Below are 26,729 nucleotides of genomic sequence, written 5' to 3' on the forward strand. Positions count from 1 at the left end.
CTAGGCTTTCCTTTTCTTATCTGGAAAATCAGCATTTTGGCCTGGATGACCACCTCTTGTTTTGAGTTCTAAAGCTATGACTCTATGAAAGGAAAACTAAGTTAAGATGATTTGTAAGGTCTTTGTTTTTGTTCTGCTTTTAATATGAAAGCAATAGCAAAGGGGTAGAATATAAGGAGAATGACAATGAAAATGCTGTTCTTTTCAATATTTTCTAGTAAAAATAGCAAGTAAATGTGAATAGTATGATAGCTGCTTATAGACACCCATATATCACGGTGGGCAACAGTTCTAAAGCAGGACTCCCCATACTATGAGCTCTTCTACGCAAAGCTAAAACCATGGAAATATTATGTTCCAATTAACAGAAATCTTAGTGATTTATTAGAGAAAATTCAATGAGCTGAGGTGAGTCAAGCAAAATCTGAATTTCTCTAAGCAATGAAAAATTAATCTAAGTTATTGTTTGATTAATCTGTTATTATTTCTATTACACAGAAGCCACCAAATTACAAAATTGATAGAATAAAAATAAAAAAGCTATTTTTCTGAAAAATGTCCCCATAGAAATAACCAAAGAATCATAACTAGGGTTATTTTGTATATCCATGGACATGACCACAGTCTTGTTCAATTTTATATAAAATCCTTATTCCAAGGTACTCTATAATGGGCTCCCAGAATGCCAGAGTTAGAATGTATTTCAAAGCTGTCTAATCCGATCCATCTCTGAGCAGAACTATGCCTTCTAACATCCCCACAAATGGTACTATAGCCTCCAGTTAAAGAAGTGCAGTATGGGGAACTCATCCCTTCCTGAAGTGGTTCATTCCATTCTTATATCAGTCAATAAGTACCTACTACATGCCAGCACTGTCCTGTGTTAAGCACTGGAGATGCAAGAGGCAAGAGACAGTTCTTGCCTTCAAGAAGCTTACAATCTAATGGATCTAATTAACTGTTCAGAAGTTTTCCTTTACATTGAACTCAAATATGGTTCTCTGGAATTTCTATCCACTGATTCTCATTCTTCCCTTGTGGGCTAAGCAAAACCAGTCAAATTCTATTCCCATCTGACAGCCCTTCAAATATTTGTAGACAATGATCATATCCCCTTACAAAGCTTTTCTAGGTTAAACATTTCCAGTCCCTTCAATTGATCCTTATAAGACATAGAGTCTCCTGGCCCCTTATCCTTCTGGTGACTCTTCTCTGGAACACATTTCAATTGGTCAATGCCCTTCTCAAACAATCCATATATGAAGGTCATAAACCTATCTTTACCCTTCAGCAAAGCTGACCAACAAAGTAACTTCTGAGTAGCCAATCTGCTGTGACTGTTGGAACAATTTCATTATCCCAGGATCATTGTTCAGCTAGACTTCCTTTCTGGCCCAGGAATTCCTCTCTCTCGTTCCCTTCTAATCCAGTTTAACAAGCATTTATTAAGAATCTACTATGTACAAGGAGCTATGTTAGCAGTTGCAGATATAAAAGACAACATAAAAAGTAACCCCTGCCTTGATTGGATTAAACAGCTAAGTCTATAATACACACACACACACACACACACACACACGCATGCACGCACGTGCACACACACACACGCATGCACACACACATTCCTCCTAGTCTTTCTCACAAAAGTGTGAGAGGAGAAAGCTGAGATTTATGAATTATTTATTTTTATTAATTATTCTCTTCTAAATTTCTCAGGAAAACAATGAGGAAACTAAGAAAATTGCAAAAGAAAGTCAATTAGTTGCTAGAGAGTTGCTCCAGCCGCACAGACTCTACCGCTACCATTACAGCGTATTTCAGGTAGGTACAGAATGGACATTTGGTGAAGCAGCAGTTGGTAATGAAAAGAGCACTGATGTTTGTCAGCCCAGGGCTTAGGTCCAAATGCAGACTCTGCCATATTACCATTGTGACCTTGAACAAATCACTTGGATTTGCCAGGGTTCATTTTCCTCATCTGTAAAATGAAGGGATTGTACCAGATCAGAGATTCTTAACCTATTGTTGCATCATGGACCCCTCTGGCAGGCTGATGGACTGAATGTTTTTAAATGCATAAATACATGGGATTACAAAAGAAACCAATAATGTTGAAATAATTATTTAAAAAATTATTTTCAGTTCACAGGTCCCAGGTTAAGAATCTCTAGGCTGATATCTGAGCTCTAAACTGTATCAAAATAATTTCAATTTAAATTCCATTTTGTCAGACCACATATTTGGGTGACTATAGTGTCAGCCTATGGAACCATGAGAGTGTCAGCCCAGTGAAGAACAGCAAGCTGTTGGTAACTGATATGTGCCCTTTGTCATCTCTGTTAAGTGTTGTGACAATAGTGTTTTGTGTCTTTATGAATCACGATGAAAGGTCGCTCTTTCTTGACTGTCAACTTGCTTAGACTTTGACCTTTAGGCTTTGATTTCCTCATCTATAAAATAAAACTACTAAACAAGATGATTTCTTCCAGTTCTAACTGCCTAGGATTCTGGTTTCATATTGCAAGGTGAGCCACAACTAAGTCACAATATGCCTTTGAAAACCCCAGTAATGTGTATTGTGATATATTGCTTTAATAATCAATTGGTCAACAAGCATTTATTAAACACCTAATATGTGCTGAGCAAATAAAAATAGAAATACAAAGAATGAAATAATCTCTGCTCTCATGGTAAGAATTCATTATTTTTTTCTACTTGAATTTATTAACATTTAATCTAATGCCCGAGATTATTAAACCCTTCACTGAAGTAATAAGAAATGAAGTGACATTTCACAATTTTGTACAGTTGTCAGAGAAAAGGATGTCACAAGATAATGACCCTTTTCTTCTTAATAGGGCCATGTAGAGCAAAGACTAGGGGTAGATAAGATAAATAGCCTTCTATATCACAATACACAGTGAAACTTTTAAAAAATTATTTAAAATAAATACACCTTTTTCTAATGCTAGGAAATGTTGCTCTCCATGGCATAGTGTTTGTTTGGTGAGCAAGTCAAGGTCCATGCTGGCTTCCAGCAAACCATAACAGAAAAGATTCTTTCCAATGAGGGAGGGAGAAGGAGAGGGACAGGAAATTTTTAAGGCAGGAATTTTTAAGTTTTGCCTAAGACACACAGATGCCAAAGGAAGGAGGCTACATGTTGCAGCCTGTTTTGAAGAACTCCACACTTGGCTTTGGATTACCTGACGGGCAATCAGGCAGTTTCCTTGTAGTTTATAGGAAAGGATGCTGCATTTGGAATCAGAGGACTAACATTCAAACCCTGACTCTGCCCCCTTAAGAATTTAGGCAAGTCACTTGATTTCTCTTAGCCTCAGTTTCCTCATCTGTAAAATGAAAGGGGTGGGACCACGGAAGCCCCTGCCAGCTTTAAGTCTATGATCCGGTGATCCTTGGCCTGAGAGTTTTGTGATTCTAAGGACTTTAATTCAGGTTCCAATTTTGTTGGTCCTTGTTGTGTATTTCACTAAAGTAAATCCTACATGAAAATGTAAATAATAGATGTGGAGGTTTCATCTGTTCCAGATAAGGAAACACATCAAAGAAGTGAGCTTATTGGCTAGTTTGTCAAATATTACACTATTGTATTTCACAAGTAAAGCTGGAATTTAATTATACTGATAAAAAAGCAGAGTGACCCTATACTGTACCCACAACAGTTTGGTGAAATGTAGAAAATAGGAAGGCACTCCAGGAGACAAAGCTGAAGAAGAGAGAAGGGGAAAACCTGCAGCTGTATTTTAGCCGCCATCAAACACTTCTATGTTTCAGAAATATGTTGTACTTCAGTCCAGCAAGCCTGAAATCTGTGATGGGATGGAGCTTATTCCTCCGCGAAAGGAGACAACATTGCGAGAAAGCCACTGGAGAGTTTTAAAGATGTCCCAGAAACATAGCCCTATATATCCCAGATACATCTTTGATTTGAATTGAAGTCATGAAAAACAGAGCAGAATTTCCAGTAGTTAAGTTGATGGTAGAAAGCTATATGTGGTAGTAGAAATAGAACTGGGCTTGCAGTCAGGGGACTGGGATTTCAAAACTTGCTCTGTGAACATGTATCACCTTACCTCAGTGAGCCTCAGCCTCTGCATGATAGAATGGCAATAATTATATTAACACTACTCGCCTCAGAGGGTTGTTGGAATAAAAAGCACTTGGAAAACTTGGAGAATTGTTTCTTCTAGTCAACAAGCATTTATTAAGTGCCTACTATGAGTCAGCCATTGGGCTAAGCACCAGGGATACAAAGAAAGAGAAAAGTAGCTCCTGTCCTCAAGGAATGGGGAAACTTTTATATACACACACACACCCACATCCACACACACACACACGCACACGCACACATATATACAAAAAATAAATTGGTGGTCAGAAGAACGCACTAGCATTAAGTAGAACTTAGAAAGCCTTCTTGAAGAAGGTGGGATTTTAACTGAGACTAAAAAAAGCCAGGGAAGCTAGGAGGCCAAGCTGAGGATGGAAAGAATTCTGGACAAGAGGACAGCTGGTGAAAATGTAGAGTTGGGAGATGGAGTGGTGTAGAATAGTGAAGAACGCGGTGTTATCAGATCACAGAGGGCTACAAAATAGTGGACTGGAAAGGCAAGATGGGGTCAGGTCATGGTGGGCTTTAAGACCAACTCGGGGATTTAAAATTTGATTCTACAGCTAATAGGGAGGCACCGGAGTTAACTGAATCGGAGGCCAAGGGGCAACATGGTCAGACTTGTGCTTTTGATAATTGAGTATAAGTTAGACAAGAGTGGGGAAAGATTTGAGGCAGGAAGATTAACTAGGAGGCTATTGTAGCCCTCTAGGTGTGAGGTGGTGCGGGTCAGTGCAAAGGCAGCAGTGGCATCAGAGGACAGAAAAGAACACATATGGAAGTTAGAGTTGCTGGGCCTTGGCAATGGACTGGATATTTAGGGGAGGGGTGAGAGAGAGTAAAGAGTCAAAGATGGTGCTATGAGGATAAAATGAGTTCAGATTTTTAAAATACTTTACAAACTCTGAAGCACTATATAAATGCGAGCTATTGTTTTCCTAAATGGACTGCTGGGCTGATCTTTTTCGAGATCCTTCAAGTAGAGCTCACAGAAGTGCTTCTATGGTATCCATATAATAATACAGCCTCTTCAGGTTTGCCAAGCAGTTTACTTATGTTTCTTCATTTTGATCTTCACAACAACCCTGTGATGAAGGCACTGTTATGCCCATTTTACAGATGATGAAACTGAGACGGAGAGATTGAGTGACTTGGCTAGAGTCACACAGCTAGGGGATGTCTGAGGCTAGTTCACACTCATGTTCCTGACTCTACATCCAGCCCTCTATTTATTGAACTACTTAGGTGCCTACTAAATATTTACACTTAAGTAAACACACATATGTGTGTATGCTATATATACAGTACATACGTATGTAATATACACACATGTATGTGTACATGTGTGTGCACATACATGTATTACACACACATTGAGTCTAGGAAAAAAATTCAAGTTGCTGTACCACATTAAAAAAATTTTCAAAGTCTTTAGCTTAGCATTTGTTAAGTTTCCAAAGATGGTACAACTTATAAATTCTGGGTATCACAAGGAAGGATTCTGAAATCAAAACAGAAACCATGAAATACCTGCTTATAAAACTTTGACGGTTCCACACACAAGACCGCTACAGTCATTGCACCTTAAAAAAAATTGTAGGATTGGAAAACGTCCAGAGATATACAAGAAAATTATTAAGGGGGTGTGGAGCATCGATTAACTGAAGAGATTAGGTTTCTATACCTTAGAAACATTAAGGTTTACCAGACAGTATTACAGAATTCAGAGCTGGAAATAGCTTTAGCTATTTAATCCAGCTCCTCATTTTACAAATGATGTAATTAAGCTCAAATAGAAGTGATTTTTCCAAGATCATAAAGTCTGTAAGTAGCTTGACTGAAGTCTATAAAAACCTGAAATGTATAGACCAAGAGTTACTAGTAAGAATAAGAGATGACTGAAAATCATGATTCCAGCAAAGAGAGTCAGGGAATTTTGTTGTGACACGCATAAAGGAAAAAATATTATACTTTCAACAAAACGAACATAGGATAATCAAATCTCAGGATAACTGACGTAGTGGGGGAAACATCTCTTGTCGCATGAAAAAGGTGGTTTTAGGACAAATTAAAATAAATACAATAAAAATGTTTATACCGTATTCTATAATCTGGGATTTTATTTCCACTACATGAATATCATTCATTTATTCATTCACATGCACAGTCATTCATTCAAAAACTATAAGCAATAAATCTATTGTGTGAAAAATTATTGTGATACACATGAAGGAAATACAAAAATAGTAAAGTTATAGCCCTTGCCTTTGTGGGGGGAGTGGGGAGGATTCACAGTCTAGCATTAATAGCATAGGTCCATTATAATGATTATCACCAAACAATCCTGTAACTTTCATATTATTAGTGAAAAATTAAATAATTATGTAGTTTGTATGTTAAATGTATGTATTATACTTCGACTTTGAAAATTGGTAAATTGTATGTAACATACGATGAATTAAAGCCCATCACTGCAACAATTTGAATTTGAGCTTAGAATTGAAGGAGTTTTGAAATGAGGGAACTTCATAAATTTCTCCCTCTCATTTCAATTCCTATATCTGGCAAATGTGTGATTATGTGATAATTTAGCACCTATACCAGGGAAAGGGAAAATTTAAAAACTCACATGTGACTTCTGTATCCAAATAGGATTTATTAAAGGATATTTGTTATAGTATGCTGGAGACAAAATGGGAGGTGCTGTGGTCCTCCAAATCTGTGTTCAAATTAGAGGGATGTGTGGCAGTTTCCTCAAGGATAGCATAGTCTATTTCTCTTTCTGTACAGAAAGCCTGCCATCAATGACATGTTAGGAATCATCCCTCCTTTCCAGGGGTTCCAAATTGAAGATGGTTGAGTTTTATCTAAGATCTCTGCTTCCAATTCTATACTTTCAAATCTTTGGGCACAGTAATTGGTTGAAAAGGATAAGAATATGGGATTGGAATATTTCTCAATTTATTCAAGGTTAGTTAACAAAATCTTTTCTATGATCCCAGATCCTATGAGACCCATTGGCCCTAGGTGAATACTTATCCATGAAGTTACAGCTGAGAAAACAGGTAGATTCTCTAGGCTTATTTCAGGGGTGAAAGCAAGAAGCAATTAAAACTACACAGGTACACAGGATAACAGCCAATTAATATGTACATGAGTCATCTCAAAGAGCTCTGCATCTATACAAGTAGGACAATCTTGGGTTGATCTTTGAAATAGACTCAAAGGCCTTTGATGGAACTGCTTAAAGAGTTTTCCTTTGATATTCTACATATGAATGCTAACTTAGATTCTACTGGGTAGGGAGAGAATAAACCCATAAGACACAGAAATCCTAACAAGGGAAAGAAAGGCCAAAATTATTCATCTACTTTTGTATAAATATGTGTGTCCATATACATAGTCTTTAGCAAGCACTCTCAATTCACTTACATTCCCCAGAGGAAAGATGGCATTTGCAGTTACAAAACTCTAAGATAAAAATACATGCTAATACATGTCATGGAAACAAGAAACATTGAAATGAAATACAGCATGCACAGTTTAGTGGACCCTGCAACACATGGTAAGTATCTATTAGCAAGAATATCTGATAAATGAGAACATCTCACCCAGTCCCCAACCACACTAGATAAAAGGATTTACCCTAGGATACTTTGTAAGCTGTGGTTGCAGAATGGTGCTAGTAGGTGATTTATAAATATTTATTTTATTTAATTACCTTAAGGAGCTGTGTAAAGTATTTTTTAAATTTATTTATTTAACTTTTAACATTCATTTTCACAAAATTTTGGGTTCCAAGTTCTCTCCCCACCTGTTCCCTCCCCCCACCCCAAAACACCAAGTATTCTAATTGCCTCTATCACCAATCTGCCCTCTCCTCTATCATCCCTCCCTTCCCTTGTCCCCATCTTCTCTTTTGTCCTGTAGGGCAAGATAACTTTCTATACCCCTTTACCTCTATTTCTTATTTCCTAGTGGCAAGAACAGTACTCGACAGTTGTTCCTAAAACTTTGAGTTCCAACTTCTCTTCATTCCTCCCTCCCCACCCATTCCCTTTGGGAAGGCAAGCAATTCAATATAGGCCATATCTGTGTAGTTTTGCAAATGACTTCCATAATAGTCATGTTGTGTAGACTATCTATATTTCCCTCCATCCTATCCTGCCCCCCATTGTTTCTATTCTCTCTTTGGATCCTGTCCCTCCCCAAGAGTGTTGACTTCAAATTTCTCCCTCCTCCCATTGCCCTCCCTTCCATCATCCCCCCCACCCTGCTTATCCTCTTCTCTCCCACTTTCCTGTATTGTAAGATAGGTTTTCATACCAAAATGAGTGAGCATTTTATTCCTTCCTTCAATCGAATGTGATGAGAGTAAGCTTCATGTTTTTCTCTCACCTCCCCTCTTTTTCCTTCCACTAAAAAGTCTTTTGCTTGCCTCTTTTATGAGAGATAATTTGCCCCATTCTATTTCTCCCTTTCTCCTCCCAATATATTTCTCTCTCACCGTTTAATTTCATTTTTTAAAGATATGATCCCATCCTATTCAATTCACTCTGTGCACTCTGTCTCCTTGAGTGTGTGCATGTGCATGTGTGTGTGTGTAATCCCACCCAGTACTCAGATACTGAATAGTTTCAAGAGTTACAAATATTGTCTTTTCATGTAGGAATATAAACAGTTCAACTTTAGTAAAGTCCCTTATGACTTCTCTTTGTTGTTTACCTTTTCATGCTTCTCTTCATTCTTGTGTTTGAAAGTCAAATTTTCTTTTCAGCTCTGATCTTTTCATCAAGAATGCTTAAAAGTCCTCTATTTCATTGAAAGACCATTCTTTCCCCTGAAGTATTATACTCAGTTTTTCTGGGTAGGTGATTCTTGGTTTTAGTCCCAGTTCCTTTGACTTCTGGAATATCATATTCCATGCCCTTCAATCCCTTAATGTAGAAGTTGCTAGATTTTGTGTTATCCTGATTGTATTTCCACAACACTTGAATTGTTTTTTCCTAGCTGCTTGCAATATTTTCTCCTTGACCAGGGAACTCTGGAATTTGGCCACAATGTTCCTAGGAGTCTCTCTTTTTGGATCTCTTTCAGGCGGTGATGAGTGGATTCCTTGAATACTTATTTTGCCCTCTGGTTCTAGAATCTCAGGGCAGTTTTCCTTGATAATTTCATGAAAGATGATGTCTAGGCTCTTTTTTTGATCATGGCTTACAGATAGTGCCATAATTTTTAAATTGTCTCTCCTGGATCTATTTTCCAGGTCAGTTGTTTTTCCAATGAGATATTTCACATTATCTTCCATTTTTCATTCTTTTGGTTTTGTTTTGTGATTTCTCTTAAAGTCATTAGCCTCCATCTGTTCCATTCTAATTTTTAAAGACCTATTTTCTTCAGTGAGCTTTTGAACCTCCTTTTCCATTTGGCTAATTCTGCTTTTGAAAGCATTCTTCTCCTCATTGGCTTTTTGACCCTCTTTTGCCAATTGAGTTAGCCTATTTTTCAAGGTGTTATTTTCTTCAGAATTTTTTTGGGTCTCCTTTAGCAAGGTGTTGACCTGCTTTTCATGCTTTTCTTTCATCTCTCTCATTGCTCTTCCCAGTTTTTCCTCCACCTCTCTAACTTGATTTTCAAAATCCTTTTTGAGCTCTTCCATGGCCTGAGCCCATTGAATATTTATTCTGGATGTTTGGGATACAGAAGCCTTGACTTCTATGTCTTTCCTTGATGGTAAGCATTGTTTTTCCTCATCAGAAAGGATGAGAGGAGATATCTGTTCACCAAGAAAGTAACCTTCTATGGTCTTATTTTTTTTTCCCTTTTTTGGGCATTTTCCCAGCCAGTGACTTGACTTCTGAGTGTCCTCTCCACACCCACCTCACCTCCAGTTCCACCCAGCTAGTGCTTGGGGGCTGAGATTCAAATGCTGCTTCCCAGCCTCAGGGCTTTGGGTGGGGGTGGGGCTGCTATTCAGTGTAAGATTAAGTTCAGGTGCTCAGGTGGGGGAAGGGCTGCCACACGGGGCTCAGTTCCCTCTGGGGGTTTACATGGAGACCTTCAACAATGGATCCAAGCTCCTGCCTGCTTTGGGAGCCCTTGTCTGCTGCTGTCTCCACTGCTGCCTCCCGAGGGGGCCTGAGTTATGGAGACAGCCCGCTCCCTTCTCGGAGAGCTGAAAAGACCCTCTCACTGACCTTTGGCTCCTGTGGGTGGAGGGACTTGCGCTGCTGCTGGAGATTCTGTCCTTGAAGCCTGCTCGAACCTGCTCCTCTTGGTGCCGGGCAGCCAAGGCAGGGCTGGGCTCTGCTCTGGGTCTGGTGCACGACGGATCTTTCATGTCAGTTTTTCAGGTCTCTCTGGAACAGAAATCTCCTCCACTCTGTTGTTCTGTGGCTTCTGTTGCTCCAGAATTTGTTGGGAGTTCTTCTTTACAGGTATTTTATGGGCTGTGGGTTAGGAACTAGTGTATGTGTATCTTTCTATTCTGCCATCTTGGCTCCTCCATGTGTAAAGTATTAACAGAAGCAAAAAGAATTTAGATAAATTCTCAGATCTTGTGTTCTTAATAGATTATTAAGAGGAAATCATGTATAAGGAATAACCTCTAAGAATGTTGTCATACTACATTCCTTTGAAAAATGTCTGGATATTCTAACGAAGACAAAATACTGGTATTCATGTATTTAATTCAATATATTAAGTGCTCATTATGTATAAGGTAGTATGATAGATGCTGAGGATACAAAGGTTAAAAAACACCTCAGTCTCTTCCCTCAAGGAGTTTATAGCCAAATAGGTAGAATACAGGCACACAGATAAATAAAGCATGTAACAGGAATATATTGCTCCCCTATAGGGGCACTGATGGGAAGGGCAAAGAACAGAGATTATGTGAGAAAAACTGGCATGGGATTTCAAGCATGAAGAGATGAGAGGAATCAGTGCCTGAGAGATTCAGCATACTGATTTTCCCACTGCTGGGCTTCATGCTGTGCTAGTCTTTGGGGCTTTTAAGCATCAACTTCTATTGAAGGACAGATAATTGCTCATCCTGCAGAGGCAAGTGGAACCAATGACAGTGAGAATGAAAAAAAGACTTCTGGTTGCTAGCAGGGTGGGTGGTAACAAGTGGTCTCTGAGAGGGAATCTCTGGATTTCAAGTCCCTTTATCTTCTATGGGTTTACACAGTGTCTTCCTATGCCTCTTACATCTGGTCATTGATGATCAGGTGTTGATTTCATGTTTCTGAGATCCATACCTCAGCTGGGAAAGCTGCAGTCAGAGGGAACTGAATGCCAACTTGAATGGCATTTTTCTTGCCTTGTAGGACCAACGATGTGAGTGGAATACACACACACACACACACACAGAGTATATATGTATATATTGTGTGTTCATCGTTCATTGCCGAAGAAGACCAGGCCATCAGAGAAATGACGACATGACTTGCACTTGACTTTGAGTGAGGGAGGGCTGTGCAGGTCACCAGCCTCACTTCTCCTCCAGAGCCATCTGAATCCAGTGACCAACTATTCATCAGGTTGACTGGAGATGACCCAGGATGAGGCAGTTGGGGTTAAGTGACTTGCCCAAGGTCACACAGCTAGTGAGTGTCAAGTGTCTGAGGGGAGATTTGAACTCAGGTCCTCCTGACTCCTGCACTGGTGCTCTATCCACTGCACCACCTAGCTGCCCCATATGTATATATTATATATAAATGAAATATATGTATATATATATATATATATATATATATATGACTTTTGCTTTGAATTTTATTACATTTTTATGATTAAATACTGTTTAACCATGACTATAATCATGAGTGGAGTTAATTGAAATAAAAAAAATTTTGGGAAACAAAAAGGCATAGATAAATTGGTGATATGATCCCCCTATTCCTGGACAAGATGGACCAGAGAGGGTTATGTAGTAGTGTGAGGTGGAGTGTTGGGTTGATTGATGGTCACCTCTGTCAATGGTCCCAACTAGTCGTAAAGGATCACAAAGACACACTACTACCATACATGTTATAGAAAGAGAGTACAAATACAATATAGAATGATAGAAGAAGAGATATCTAGACAAAAATGTTCTTGGAGAATTTGAGTAGGAAAAGAACACTAACATCTAGAGCTGAAATTCTTAATCTGGATAGATTTCAATGAGTCTGTGAAGTTGGAAGGGTAAAAATGGCATCTTTATTTTCATGAACTTTGATTATATAATGCTCCTTTTTTTCCTTTCAATTACTCAAGTAGATTTTTCTTTCCTTTCATCTCCTTCAACTAGTCCTGTTCATTAGTTTTAAAGGTTTTTTTTTGCATCCTTTTCCAAAAAGGATTTCCCTATCTACCCTCTCTTTCTGTCTACTCTAGATCCTCATTCTCTGATTTATGACCTCTGTAACGACCTAGTTTCTCTCTTTTCTCTGTATTCTTCATACAATAAAAGCTTCTAATCTAAAGTATCCACTTTAGGCTCTCCTCCCTAGAGGAGGTTTCTGCCACTGACTTGTGGGACTTACCTTGTGGATTGCCCTTTTCCATTGTGCCTCACTTCCAGAATAATACATTATTTCATGTGTCAGAGAACTCACTGCCCCATGGAAAGGACCCTCCCCCATGATGTCCCTGATTATGCAGCCCATCACTAATCTATACCTCCTTGGGTCTGCTACAGCAACCTTGCTGCCAGTAGCTTGGGATATGGAACAGGGCTGCTGAGATCTGGGTCAATGAACAGCTGTTCATGGTTTTAGGAGTTTTTAAAAACATTTTAGATTCTTAGTGTCCTAGATTATGGATACAGCTGAAATTACTTTATCTTTGTGCATAATTTCTGTTTTGGAGAGGTTTGAGAGGTTGTGGGGATTCTCTATTTTTACTGTTCACATGACCCAGAAGTTCTTCCCTAATTTCTAACTGTATTTTATAATTTCTTTCAATTATGAATGTAAGCAACATATATTACTCTGATAAGAACTCCAACAGACTCTCAGAAGATTTTGTTGGCATTTGTGGGCTAGGTGGTAGCAGTTTCAAATACACTCCTTTCTCATTTCTGCTTCTTACAATTCCCTGCCTTGCTTCCTTGACCAGTCTGTGAGTGCATGTTCCATCCTTCAGCATGCTCCTAATATTTGGTGATAAACTGGAGCAACTTTGAGAAGCATTATGGTGTACTGAAAAGTGCACTGATGCAGGCTCAGTTGTCTACTGGCTGCATGATCCTGTGTCTCATCTTCCTCATCTATGGAATAGGGATAATACACAACCTATCTCAGAGGTATTCTGAGGGAAATGCTTTGTAAGAGAAATAGGACAGAAAAACCTCATAAATACAGAAAAATAGAAATATTAAGCACATCCTTTGATAACAACAATGCAATAAAATTATAGGTCTGGACAAAGTATTTAAAGTTTAATAGAGGCTAGATAATTTAATCTTGAATTGTGGGGGTCAAAGAACAAGAGATCAGTAATGATGTCCAAAAAGAATAGCAGGAAGAGGGTGACTGAAACATTTTTAAAAATACATAGAAGAAAACAGAAAGAGGTTCTGAGGGAGACATAGACAAGCAGGACAGCTTTAAAAAGAACATACTGAATTTATTATGTGCTTTTTAAAAAAAGAACTGCTTGTGATAGAAGTTTGTTTTCTATACAATGTTCTTTTTTGCAAATGGAATATTCATGTTATTTGTTGTTTCTCAAGTACAGAAAAAAAATAAAAATTATTTCTAAAAATTAACAAGACGATATAGATATGAATCCCACATAATGAGAAGATGGGGAATGGGTTTCAATCTTTCTATAGTGATGGATGAAATATCCACATCAATAAGACATATATATTCCTCAAAACATGGACTTTATTAGAAGGGAGTAGGGCAAGTAAATGAGGGACTACTGTTGATTGTCCTTCATTGGGGATGGTGATTTCATGACTTGCAAGTAAGTTGGATTTAAGAGAGGCAGAGATGTGCAAAGTCAGCAGCCTCACTTTCTGTTCCAGAGCCATCCTGGGTCCTGTAGCAAGATATAGATCAGTATGATTGGAGATGGCCCTAGATGCAATGGGAGACCTTGGCCTTTCTAAGTCAAGGTCTTTCCCAGGTTTCAGTTGGTCGAAGGCAATGCACATTCAATGATTAAAGTTGGATAAGAAAACAGGCAAAGGAGGGTCACTTTTATCTAGTCCAAAAACAAACAAACAATCTTGAAGGGGAAGACCCTCAGGGTTTCTGACCAAAAGAGAAACAAATGCTATTTACACTCACTCTGAACCACCAGAGCCCAAACAATGATATGGCTCTCCACTAAATACTATTAAATTGAGCAAGACCTTGAATCAAGAGGCAGACCTGAGTTCATATACTGCCTCAGACACTTAGTAGCTGTGTGAAATTAGGCAAGTCACTTAACCTGTCAGCCTCAGTTGGGTTTTTTTTGTTTTTTTTTTGTAAAATGGAGATTATAATAATAGCACCAACTCCTAGAGTTGTTGTGAGGGATAATAGGATAATATTTGTTACCAGCCTGGTAGACCTTAAAGCACTATATAAATGCTGTTATTGAACAATGAATGAGTTTCCATTCCAAGAATGTGAAAGCCTGCCCTTGGTTTGCTCATAACTATGTATTTATATCTGTGTGTCTGATGTGTGTGTGGAGGGGAGGTTTTAGTTTCTAAAATTTATTTATTCGGTTTGTTTATTTATTTTTAGTTTTCAACATTCATTTCCACAAGATTTTGAGTTCCAAATTTTCTCCCCATCTCTCCTCTTTCCCCACCCCAAGACACTGTGCATTCTGGTTACCCCTTCCCCCAATCTGCCCTCACTTCTATCACACCCTTCCCCTCCCTTATCCTCATCTCTTCTATTTTCTTGTAGGGCAAGATAGATTTCTATACCCCATTACATGTATTTATTTCCCAGTTGCATGTAAAAACAATTTTTAACATTTGTTTTAAAACTTTGAGTTCCAGCTTCTCTCTCTTGCTCCCTCCCCACCCATCCCCTCTGATAAGACAAGCAATTCAATATAGGTTATACATGTGTGGTGATGCAAAAGACTTCCATAAAAGTCGTGTTGTGAAAGACTGTATTTCCTACCATCCTATCCTGCCTCCCATTTCTTCTATTCTCTTTTGACCTTGTCCCTCCCCAAAAGTGTTTACTTCTAATTACCCCCTCCTCCCATTTGCCCTCCCTTCAATCATCTCCCCCCTTACCCCATTTATCCCCTTCTCTCCTGCTTTCCTGTAGTGTAAGATAGATTTTCACACCAGATTGAGTGTGCATGTTATTCCCTCCTTAAGCCAAAAGTGATGAGTAAGCTTCACTTTTTCCCTCTTACCTCCTTCCTATTCCCCTCCATTGAAAAAGTTTTTTCTTGCCTCTTTTATGAGATAACTTGCCCCATTCCATTTCTCCCTTTCTCCTCCCAATATATTCCTCTCTCACCCTTTAATTTTATTTTTTTAGATATCATCCCTTCCTATTCAACTCACCCTGTGCCCTTTGTCTATATGTGTATAATCCCTCCCACTACCCAAATACTGAGAAAAGTCTCAAGCTTTTCATATATTATCTTTCCATGTAGGAATGTAAACAGTTCAACTTTAGTAAATCCCTTATGATTTCTCTTTACTGTTTGCCTTTTCATGCTTCTCTTGATTCTTGTGTTTGAAAGTCAAATCTTCCATTCAGTTCTGGTCTTTTCATCAAGAATGCTTGAAAGTCCTCTATTTCATTGAATTACCATTTTTCCCCCCTTAAGTATTATGGTCAGTTTTGCTGGGTAGGTGATTTTTGGTTTTAATCCTAGCTCATTTGACATCTGGAATATCATATTCCAAGCCCTTTGATCTCTTAACGTAGAAGGTGCTAGATCTTATGTTATCCTGATTGTATTTTCATAATACTTGGATTGCTTCTTTCTGGCTGCTTGCAATATTTTCTCCTTGACCTGGGAACTCTGGAATTTGGCTACAATATTCCTAGGAGTTTTTCTTTTGGGATCTCTTTCAGGAGGTGATTGGTGCATTCTTTCAACATTGACTTTACCCTCTGATTCTAGAATATCAAGGCTGTTTTCTTTGGTAATTTTATGAAAGATAATGTCTAGGCTCTTTTTTTGATCACGGCTTTTAATTTTTTAATTGTCTCTCCTGGATCTATTTTCCAGGTCAGTTGTTTTTCCAATGAAATTTTCATTGTGAATTTCTTTTTTATTTTTTATTTATCCTATTACATTGTTATTTATATCCTGTTAGAAACCATCTAATTTATATACCCCATTCAATCTCTTCCCCATCAAAATTCCATACGTGAGAAAATTGAGAGCCAAGGAAGGGATTATGACAGCTAATTAGTGTCATTAGCATTCCTCTCTTCCCAGTTATTTGTTCCCCATATTTGGGGCATAAGACAGACCTTCCTATCAACTAGCTATAACTCACTTAGTTAATATATTAATTAATAAGAAATTAAATGACTATGCTTCTCAGTGTATTTATATTCCAAAAACTGACTTACGTCACAGAGTGATATAGAAGTAAGAACTCTGTCCTTGGAGTCAGAAGACTTCTGTTTAAATCTTGGTTCTGCCACATACTAACTGTGACCCTAGACAAGTACCTTAATCTTTTTCTTTTTCTTTTTTTGTTTATTATTTTGTTTTCAGTGTTCTATAATCACTTCCATATAACTTAGATTTTTTTCCCTCCTTCCCCCCTTCCCCCTTCTTTCCCCCCTCCCTCTCTGAGTCAGCATATAATTTTATATAGGTTCTACACATACATTCCTACTAAATAATTTTCACCTTAGACATGTTGCATAGAAAAATTAAAATGAATGGGAAAAATCATAAAACTAAAATGTAACACAAAAGAAAATGATCTGCTACATTCTGCGATCCAATTCCATAGTTCTTTCTCTGGATGTGGAAGGCATATTGCCTTAAGAGACCACTGGGAATATTTTAAGTCCTTGCATTGCAATGAAGTTCTAATTCTACCAGAAAAAATTCTCACACACTGTGGTTGCTGCTGTGTACAAAGTTCTCCTGGTTCTTCTCCTTTCACTCAGCATCAGTTCATATAAGTCTTTCCAGGACTCTCTGAAGTCTTCATGTTCATCATTTCTTATAGCACAACAGTATTTCATTACATTTATATACCACAATTTATTCACTCATTCCCCAACTGATGGGCATCCCCTTGATTTCCAGGTTTTGACCAACACAAAGAGTGCTGCTATAAATATTTTTGTACATGTGGGACCCTTTCCAATTTTTATGATCTCTTGGGGATACAGTCCTAGAAGCAATATTGCTGGGTCAAAGGGTATGCACATTTTTGTAGCCCTTTGGGCATAGTTCCAAATTACTCTCCAGAATGGCTGGATCATCTCACAGCTCCACCAACAATGAATTAGTGTTCCAACTCTCCCACATCTTCTCCAACATTTATCATCATCCTGCTTTGTCATGTTAGCCAATCTGATAGGTGTGATGTGGTATCTCAGTATCTCAGAGTTGTTTTGATTTGCATCTCTCTAATCAATAGTGATTTAGAGCATTTTTTCATATGACTATAGATAGTTTTGATTTCTTCCTCTGACCATATCCTTTGACCATTTATCAATTGGGGAATGACTTGTATTTTTGTACATTTGACTCAGTTCTCTATATATTTTAGAAATGAGACCTTTATCATAGATACTAGCTGCAAAAATTCTTTCCCAGTTTTCTGCTTCCCTCCTGATCTTGGCTGCACTGAGTTTGTTTGTGTGAAAACTTTTCAATTTAATGTAATCAAAATTATCCATTTTGCACTTCATAATGTTTTCTATCTCCTGTTTGTCAAAAATTCTTCCTTTCTCCATAAATCTAATACATTATTCCTTGTTCCATTAATTTGTCTATAGTATCAGTCTTTACACCTAGATCATGTACCCATTTGGACTTTATTCTTGTGTACAGTGTCAGGCATTGGTCTATGCCTAGTTTCCATCATACTTTTATCCAGTTTTCTCAGCAGTTTTTGTCAAACAGTGAGTTCTTATCCCAGAAGCTGGGATCCATGGGTTTATCAAACAGTAGATTGCTATATTTATTGACTACTGTGTCTTGGGTACCAAACCTATTCCACTGGTCTACCCTTCTGTTTCTTAGCCAGTACCAAGTGGTTCTGATAATTGCTGCTTTATAATACTATTTGAGATCTGGTAGAGCCAGGTCACCTTCCCTAGCATTTCTTTTCATTAGTTCCCTTGATATTCTGGACCTTTTGTTCTTTCAGATAAATTTTGATATTTTTTCTACCTCTACAAAATAATTATCTGATAGTTTGATTAGTATGGCACTGAAGAGGTAAATTAATTTAGATAGAATTGTCATTTTTGTTATATTGACTCAGCCCACCCATGAGCACCTGATATTTTTCCACTTACTTAGATCTGACTTTATTTGTGTGAAATCTGTTTTGTAATTGTGTTCATATAGTCCCTGGATTTGTTTTGGCAGGTAGACTCCCAAATATTTTATAGTGTCTACTGTAGCTTTAAATGGGATTTCTCTTTCTATCTCATGCTGTTGGGCTTTGTCAATAATATACAGAAATGCAGATTTGTGTGGTTTATTTTGTAACCTGCAACAGAAGAAAACAAAGTAATAAGTAAGTAATAAACTTTGTTTATTATTTCAAGTAGTTTTTTACTTGATTCTCTGGGATTCTCTAAGTATATCATCATATCATCTGCAAAGAGTGATAACTTAGTTTCTAATTCCTTCATTTTCTTTTTCTTCTCTTATTGTTACAGCTAACATTTGTAGTCCCATATTGAATAATAGTGGTGATAAAGGACATCCTTGTTTCACCCCTAATTTTATTGGAAGTGCGTCTAGCTTATCCCCATTGCATATAATGCTTGCTGAAGGTTTTAGATATTTAGATACTTATTATCTTATGGAAAGTTCCATTTATTCCTATATTTTCCAGTGTTTTCAATAGGAACGGATGTTGTATTTTGTCAAAAGCTTGTTCTGCATCTATTGACATAATCATGTGGCTTCTGTTAGTTTTGTTGTTGACATGATCAATAATGTTAATAGCTTTCCTAATATTGAGCCATCCCTGCATTCCTGGTATGAATCCTATCTGATCATAATGTATTAATCTCGTGATTAGTTATTGTATTCTTTTTGCTAAAATCTTATTTAAAATTTTTGCATCTATATTCATTAGAGAAATTGGTCTATAATTTTCTTTCTCTGTTTTGGCTCTTCCTGGTTTAGGTATCAAAACCATATTTGTATCAAAAAAAGAATTTGGGAGGATTTCTTTTTCCCCAGTTTTTCCAAATAGTCTATACAGTATTAGAATTAACTGTTCTTTAAGTGTTTGCTAGAATTCACTTGTGAATCCATCTGGCCCTGGAGATTTTTTCCTAGGGAATTCATTGATAGCTTGTTCAATTTCTTTTTCTCAGATGATGGGGTTAAAGTATTCAACTTTCTCTTCTGTTAGTCTGGGCAATTTGTATCTTTTAAAATAATCATCCATCTCATTTAGATTGTCAAATTTATGGACATACAATTGGGCAAAGTAATTTCTTATTATTGTTTTAATTTCCTCCTCCTTGGAAGTGAGTTCACCCTTTTCATTTTTGATATTGGTAATTTGGTTTTCTTCTTTCTTTTTTAAATCAAATTGACCAAAGGTTTATCAATTTTATTGGTTTTTTCATAAAACCAATGCCTAGTTTTATTTATTACTTCAACAGTTTTCTTAATTTCAATTTTATTAATCTCTCCTTTGGTTTTCAGTATTTCTAATTTGTTATTTACTTGGGAGTTTTTAATTTGTTCTTTTTTGAGTTTTTTCAGCCACATGCTCAATTTATTGATCTCTTCTTTCTCTATTTTATTCATGTAGGCACTCAACGATATAAGACTTCCCCTACAAATTGCTTTTGCAGTATCCCATAAAATTTGGTAGGTTGTCTCATTAGTGTCATTCTCAACCTTGTCTAGAGTTCTATTCACCTCCTTAACTTGTTTCTTGTTTATTTTGAGGTTAGATTTATCAAGTTCAGAGAAGGGGAGGTCATTGTGAATCTCACTGTGAAAATTCTAGTTTCACATTGTCTGCTCTTTTATCATTCCTTTGGTTTTGTTTTATAATTTCTTGATTTTTCATAAAGTCATTAGCTTCCATCTGCTCCATTCTAATCTTTAAGGAATTTTTACTTCAGCGTGCCTTTGGATCTCCTTTTCCATCTGGCCAATTCTGCTTTTTAGGGCATTCTTCTCCTCTTTGGCTTTTTGGATCTCTTTTGCCATTTGGGTTAGTCTATTTTTTAAAATGTTATTTTCTTCTGTATTTTTTTTGGGTCTCCTTTAGCAAGTTGTTGACTTGTTTTCCATGATTTTCTTAAATCACTCTCATTTTTCTTCCCAAATTTTCCTCTACTTTTCTTACCTGATTTTCAAAATTCTTTTTGAGCTGTTCCATGGCCTGAGACAAACTCATATTTTTCTTGAAGGCTCGGATGGAGGACCTTTGACTTTGTTTTCTTCTGTTTGCATGCTTTGGTCTTCCTCATCACCAAAGTAAGAGTCTATATTCTAATTCTTTTTCTGGTTTTTGCTCATTTCTCTAGTCATTTACTTGACTTTTGAGCTCTTTGTCAAGGTAGTTCCCTACTTGCAGTGCAGGGGGGTGGTGTACTGTCAGCCACTGGATTCCCCTCCACAATCTGTGGACCTAGAGTTCCAGAAACAGTGACTGCAGTTGCCCCTGCTGCTTCTGTGGGTTCCTCCTCCCCCTCCTCTCTCTGCCACTCTGGGGCTGGGGCTGGACCACTCCACTCTCCTGAACTGGTCCCACAGGGCTTTTCCCACTGACGGTCCAATTTATCCTCAGTGTTTTGGAGGTCATCAAGTCTGGAAACTACCATGTGAGAGATTCAGTTCCCTCAAGGCTTGCTCTGGTCCCTTCTGTGCACTCATGGCCCACATTGGACTATGTTCTACTCCCAACCTGGAGCAAAAGATACTTCCTGTCTACCTTCCAGGCTCTCTTGGGCTGGAGATTTGCTTCACTCCATCATTCCGTGGGTCCTGCAGCTCCAGAATTTGTTTAGAGCCATTTTTTACAGGTATTTGGCTAGGCTTGGCAGGAACACTCTAGAAAGTCCATGCTATTACTCTGCCATCTTGGCTCCACCCCCAGGGGTATTAGTTTTAAATGAACAGACACATATTACATGTGCACAATATGTATTATACATATACCTTTTGCTTTGCTTATAGCTATATATGTACATATATACTATAACTATATACTATAAATATACTGTATATACATATACACTATGTATACAGCTATAGCATGCGTATGTACATGACAAGGGCTGGAAAAGGGGTGTGAGACCTCCACAAAGACCAGGGTACCAGGGACAGGTGCACTCAAGAAGAATTCAGGAACTCAAGCATTGTTCCAGGCAAGGTAAAGATTTATTACGCTTTTCAGTGGGCAAGAGTTCTTAGGGAACCTGCAACCTTAATGAGGTACAGGGAAAGTTTATATAGGATATTTTACAATATCACTTGTGCCAAATATGCTAACTAGGTGTTTGGGGGCGGGTCTAGGGAGTGGTCAGTCAGTTCTTAAAGGAATATGCACTTTTTGTGTCTAATGAGCAGGTATTTTACCCAAAATTCATCAGAAATAAACAGGATGGGGGGGGGGGGCTACATGGAGGTGTGGTTTTCGGCCTGAAACGTCACTAAGTCCACCAAAGGTCAGGTCTGGCTCAGGTTGTTCTCATCAATGCCTTGTTAGATAAGACAAATGTAAAGGAGAATAGGTATGTCCAAGCCTAGGACACGCAGTTAAGGTCATGGTGACCCAGCACGCTGCCAGTCAGGAGTTCTCTAGCAGGAAGGGAGATGCTGGTTGTTACTGGGGCAGGCTGCGTCCTTGGGCTGGGCAAACTGCCTGAGATGGTATTGGGAGGCCAGGGAGAACGGGGCCCACGTCTAGGCCTCCGAGCACCCACCGTCTACACAGACGGACGCGCCTGCGTCAGAAGTGTAAGCGTGGAGTTTATAAAACAGTATAAACACGCAGCACGGACTCCACGCACACCTCAGGTGTGTCCGTATAGGTGTGTGTGCACGCACCTTTGTAGCTCCAGAGAACAGGAGCCGTCCGTGGCATGTATACGATACATGTTCATGTAAGATGCACCCATACAGGTAGTCTTTACAGTGCTGCCCTGTTCGTTCTCTCCACAGACACTTAAAGACCACAGTATCCATTTAAAGTTTACACAGGTTCTGGGGAGACTGTCCTGTCCTCTGGGAAACAGGGGAGAGCGGCCTTGAAATCCCTTCTCCGTCTCTTAACTAATCTACTACCAGCCTGACCTTGGCAAAGTCAGCTCACCAGGAGGAGAGATTTCAAGGAGCTTGCCTTTTCTTGGGCGCCATCTCGCGGCCACGTTCTGCCTCGGTTGCCCCCTCCCCGGAGATAGCGCCTGGTAACAAGTGACGACAGCCAACCCCGCAGCCCTCGGTCCCACGTGCTCCTCCACCTCGGGAGCCGTCCAGGAGGCGGGGCCGGAAGCGATGACTTGCGTCATTTCCGGGCCCGTCACCGGGGAAACCCGAAGCGAAATGGTTCCTCAGCGGTGAAATTGTAGTCTACCCCGCCACCACCCCAGGCTTGCGGTGGGACCCCTGCCCAGTAACTCCGAGAACCCTGTGCCCTCTCTGGCTCGCCAACGTTGCTGCCTCCCGCTGCGCTTCCCCGCCCCACCCCCCAGCGATCCCCGCCTGACCCAGGGACCTCTCGGTCGTGCGAATAGAGACTGGCCCGAAAGGCCGCCCCGCCATGTTTAACCGCGGGCCTTCGCCTTAGGCTCTCCCGGCCTCCCGGGCGCCAGTGGCCCGGTTTCTCATGCAGGAAGGCCGGCTTCTCGTGGAGGGCCCCTTCCTCCCGTGAGTCAGAGGCGGGGTCAGCAGAAGGTCGGTGCTGTGGTTTTTCCGAGTGTGTCTGTAAAATGTTTGCGGGGACAGATTCGCCCCAAGTCCCGAGTGGTTATAAAAAGGGGAGCTTCCTGTGTGCCCCAAGTATCCAGCACCATGCTTGGCGCCGGGGACCCAGAGACCGAACAAATAAAAGCGCCCCCGACATCCGCACGTGTGAGGAGCAGGGTCCTGGGCCTGCATTAGGCGCTCCGGGCCAAGTCTGGGAAAGCCGTGCAAGTAAAAAGAGCCCCTCCCGGAGCCTGCGGCCGGGAGCGTAAGCACACGTGACCGAGGGGGGCGGGGCCGAGAGGAGGCGGGGCGGGGCCTGGCGAAGGCCACGTGGAGGACGGGCCTAGCCGCGGGACCAGCGCCCCGGCTAGGAGGGGTCTGGTTTGTGTGGAACGTGGCGCAGGGTGGAGGATTCACCAGAGGCAGGGGGCAGAAGAGTGAGGAGGGGAGCTGGAGCGTCTGCAGCACAGGGAGCGGTCAGGGGAGGCTGCACCCTTGTCCCTGCCCTGAATGTAACAGGCCTAGTGCTGCTTTCTGAGCTCCTTTATGGTGGTGCGGGGGAGAGCGCCAGTGCACAGCCAGGAGGACCTGAGTTCAGATCTCCCCTCTAGCTGTGTGACCTTGGGCAAGTCACTTAACTTCTCTGTGACTTGGTTTCCTCGTCTGTAAAGTGGGGTAATGCCACCTACCAGGGGTTGTTGTGAGGATCCAATGAGTTAACATATTAGAGATGGATAAGTGTCCTGGTGGAGAGAGCCCTGGACTTGGAGTCAGGCAGACACTTGGCCCAGGAAGAGCCTCTTTCTGCCAGAGTTTTCTCATCCATAAAATAGAGATAATGATACTTCCTACCCTGCAAGATTGTTGTGAAAATAAAATGAGATATTTGAAAAGGGCTTAGCATGGTACCTAGCACATAGAATCTGCTTACTTAATAAATGCATGAAGTGCTTTGCAATCTCAAAGTACTAGCTGTCATTATTATTATTGATATCCTATGACAATAATAGTATATTTTATTTAGTAATTTTTTAAAGCTATTCAGCCATCTTTTGGGTGGTTTCTAGTTTTGTTTTGTTTTCCCTATTGAAAATAGTGCTGCTATGCATGGTTTTTAAAATTCATGCACTTTTTTTTTCTGCCAGTAAGACCCTTGGGTTCTCCAGGTAACTCTAGTCTAGTACTAGAATTCTTATATCAGTTACTGATCTGCTTTGGCAAAGGGAATTTTCCTTATTGGTAATTTCTCATACTAGTGAAGTGACCAATCTGGTCCCACCCCACCCTTGGCCTCCTTCTCAATCCAAAAGAAAACACCCTAGGGTATAATCCTTGTAAGGAGATGGTAGTAATAGTAATAATAAAACCACTGTGCTACTACTACTACTACTAATAATAACTAGCATTAAAAGAATACTTTAAGATCTGTAAACTGCTTTACAAATATTTTCTCATTTCATCCCCCCCAGTAACCTTTTGAGGTAGGTGTTTTTTGATCCTTATTTTACAGTTGAGGAAACTGAGACAAACAAAATTTGCCCAGGGTCACCCAACTAGTGAGTAACTGAGACTAGATTTGAACTCAGGTTTTCCTGACTGAAAATCCTGGACTTTGTCCTATACCATCTTTTATTTTATATTGTCTTATTGTTTTCCAACTGTTTTCCACAGTTTGACTACTATTTCAGTAGTCTAGTAAAGTGTTTTTCAACAGTCAAAACTGACTTTTTACATATTTAATATTTAACCGTTTTGTTTGATAAAAGGTATTAACTCAAGGTTATTATTAGAAAAAAATCTCAGATGGTGTTTGATAATTTCAATTTCTGTGAAACAATTTCAGTTCATATTTTGTCAGAATGTCTATTAGAGAATGGATTTTACTCATAAATTCTCATCAATATCTTATAAATTTTGGATGATTGTGTTCATCCTTCATTGCTGAATGTGTGTGTAATATACATATATGCATGTTTGTTTATGCGTGTATACATGAACATACACACATATATCCATCAATTCTGTCACCTATAATTTCTTTATGCCATATAGGTTAGTTGAAGGAACTGGAGATGTTTAGCCAGAAGAAGAAAAACTTTGGGGGGAGGGTGAGTCCTCAAAGCATTTTCCAAGTATTTGAAGGGCTGGCATGATGAAAAGACGTTAGATTTGTTCTGCTTGACCCCAGAGGGAAGATACTACAAAGAGGCATATTTTGTCTAGATCATTGATCTATTTGAAATTTATCATAGTTTATAGTACAAGATGTGGCTTAAATACCATTTTTGACCATTCTTATATCCAAATATCCCAACAGTTTTTAAGAAGTGATGAACTTCTATGCCACTGTTATGTAATTTTGGATTTATTGCATACTGATCTCTTCTGTGTGTTTGGTTTTAGTTTTAATACCTTTCATTCTAGTTCTAACTTGATTTTTCTAAATTTAAAAAATCTAATACCAGGAAGTTCGATTAATTATTGCTTTAGATTACAGAAGACCTGGTAGTGCATGTCTCCCTTCCTTTCTTCCCCACTGCCACCATAATTTCTCATACTATTCATGTTCTTCGAAATTACAAATACATTTTATCATATTATCTGTTTTTATCCCACTTTAATTGATATATTAAAACTACAGATTAATTTGAATAATATTGTTTCATTTACTGTATTGGCTTGACCTAATAATGAACATTGAATATCTTTCCAATTGTTTATTTCTACTAACATTGTCTTATTTATAGTGTCCTCATATTGGCCTTAGATTTGCCTTGGTAGGTTTTTGTTCAAGTATTTGATACATTTTGTTCTTATCCAATGGTGTTCTTTGTATTAATTTTGTTTTTGTTAGTGATATGTAAACATGTTGTCAGTGTTATTAATTAAATCTTACGTAATTGGGGAGGGTGTCTGGAATTGTGGCTTCACCAGTGCAAGGCATGTCTTCTGTGGAAATTACCTTCATTGATGCTGATGAAGGACTCATCTGTAATTTATAATTTTAGTTGCCTGAGGCACTGAGAGATTGAATGACTTTTCTAGGGTCATGTTCCTTTTCTGTGTCACAAGTAGGACTTAAACATAGGCTTAACTCTAAGGCCAGGCATCTATCTACTTATTGTTCAGTCATGTCCAACTCCTCGTGACCTTTGGCTCATACTGTCCATAGAGCTTTCTTGGCAAAAATACTGGAGTGGTTTGTTACTTCCTTCTTTAGTGAATTAAGGCAAACAGAGATTAAGTGACTTGCCCAAGGTCACATAGCTAGTAAGTATGTGAAACTGAATTTGAACTCAGGTCTTCCTGACCCCATGTCCCATGCTCTATCCACTGAACCATCTAGCTGCCCCCTATTCTGTGTCAGAAGTAGGACTGAACATAGGCTTGACTCTAAACCTTACCTTCCATCTACTGCACTACCCCATCTCTCGTAACAGTGATAAAACATTTACATAGTGCTTCAGAGTTTGCAGAAGGCTTTATATGCATTATCTCATTTGAGATACGATCCTAGCATATAACCTTGTAAGGTAGA

General features: G+C 39.1%; 2 protein-coding genes across 7 annotated transcripts in view; both read left to right on the forward strand.

Annotated features, from left to right (window-relative positions):
- The window catches only part of POGLUT3 (protein O-glucosyltransferase 3), a 47,308-nt gene extending 39,371 nt beyond the window's left edge, over positions 1-7,937 (forward strand). The window contains 4 exon segments of the mRNA XM_072615673.1: positions 228-286; positions 288-408; positions 1,717-1,821; positions 3,796-7,937. Of these exon segments, the coding sequence (XP_072471774.1) occupies positions 228-286; positions 288-408; positions 1,717-1,821; positions 3,796-3,957 (447 nt within the window). The 3' untranslated portion in view covers positions 3,958-7,937.
- Positions 1-26,729, forward strand: part of C5H11orf65 (chromosome 5 C11orf65 homolog) — a 154,748-nt gene that overhangs the window by 85,422 nt on the left and 42,597 nt on the right. The window contains exons 1-2 of one of the 6 annotated variants that reach the window (XM_072611192.1): positions 21,546-23,179; positions 25,244-25,299. The exons of 2 other annotated variants lie outside the window; for them this stretch is intronic. The gene's annotated coding sequence lies outside the window, so the exon portion shown is untranslated. Of the gene's footprint in view, positions 1-21,545; positions 23,457-25,243; positions 25,300-26,729 lie in introns of those variants that run through there. 3 more of the 6 variants (XM_072611191.1, XM_072611188.1, XM_072611194.1) reach the window with 3 other exon arrangements.

The sequence above is a fragment of the Notamacropus eugenii genome, chromosome 5 (assembly GCF_028372415.1).
Source record: "Notamacropus eugenii isolate mMacEug1 chromosome 5, mMacEug1.pri_v2, whole genome shotgun sequence".
In the NCBI taxonomy this organism is placed as follows: domain Eukaryota; kingdom Metazoa; phylum Chordata; class Mammalia; order Diprotodontia; family Macropodidae; genus Notamacropus; species Notamacropus eugenii.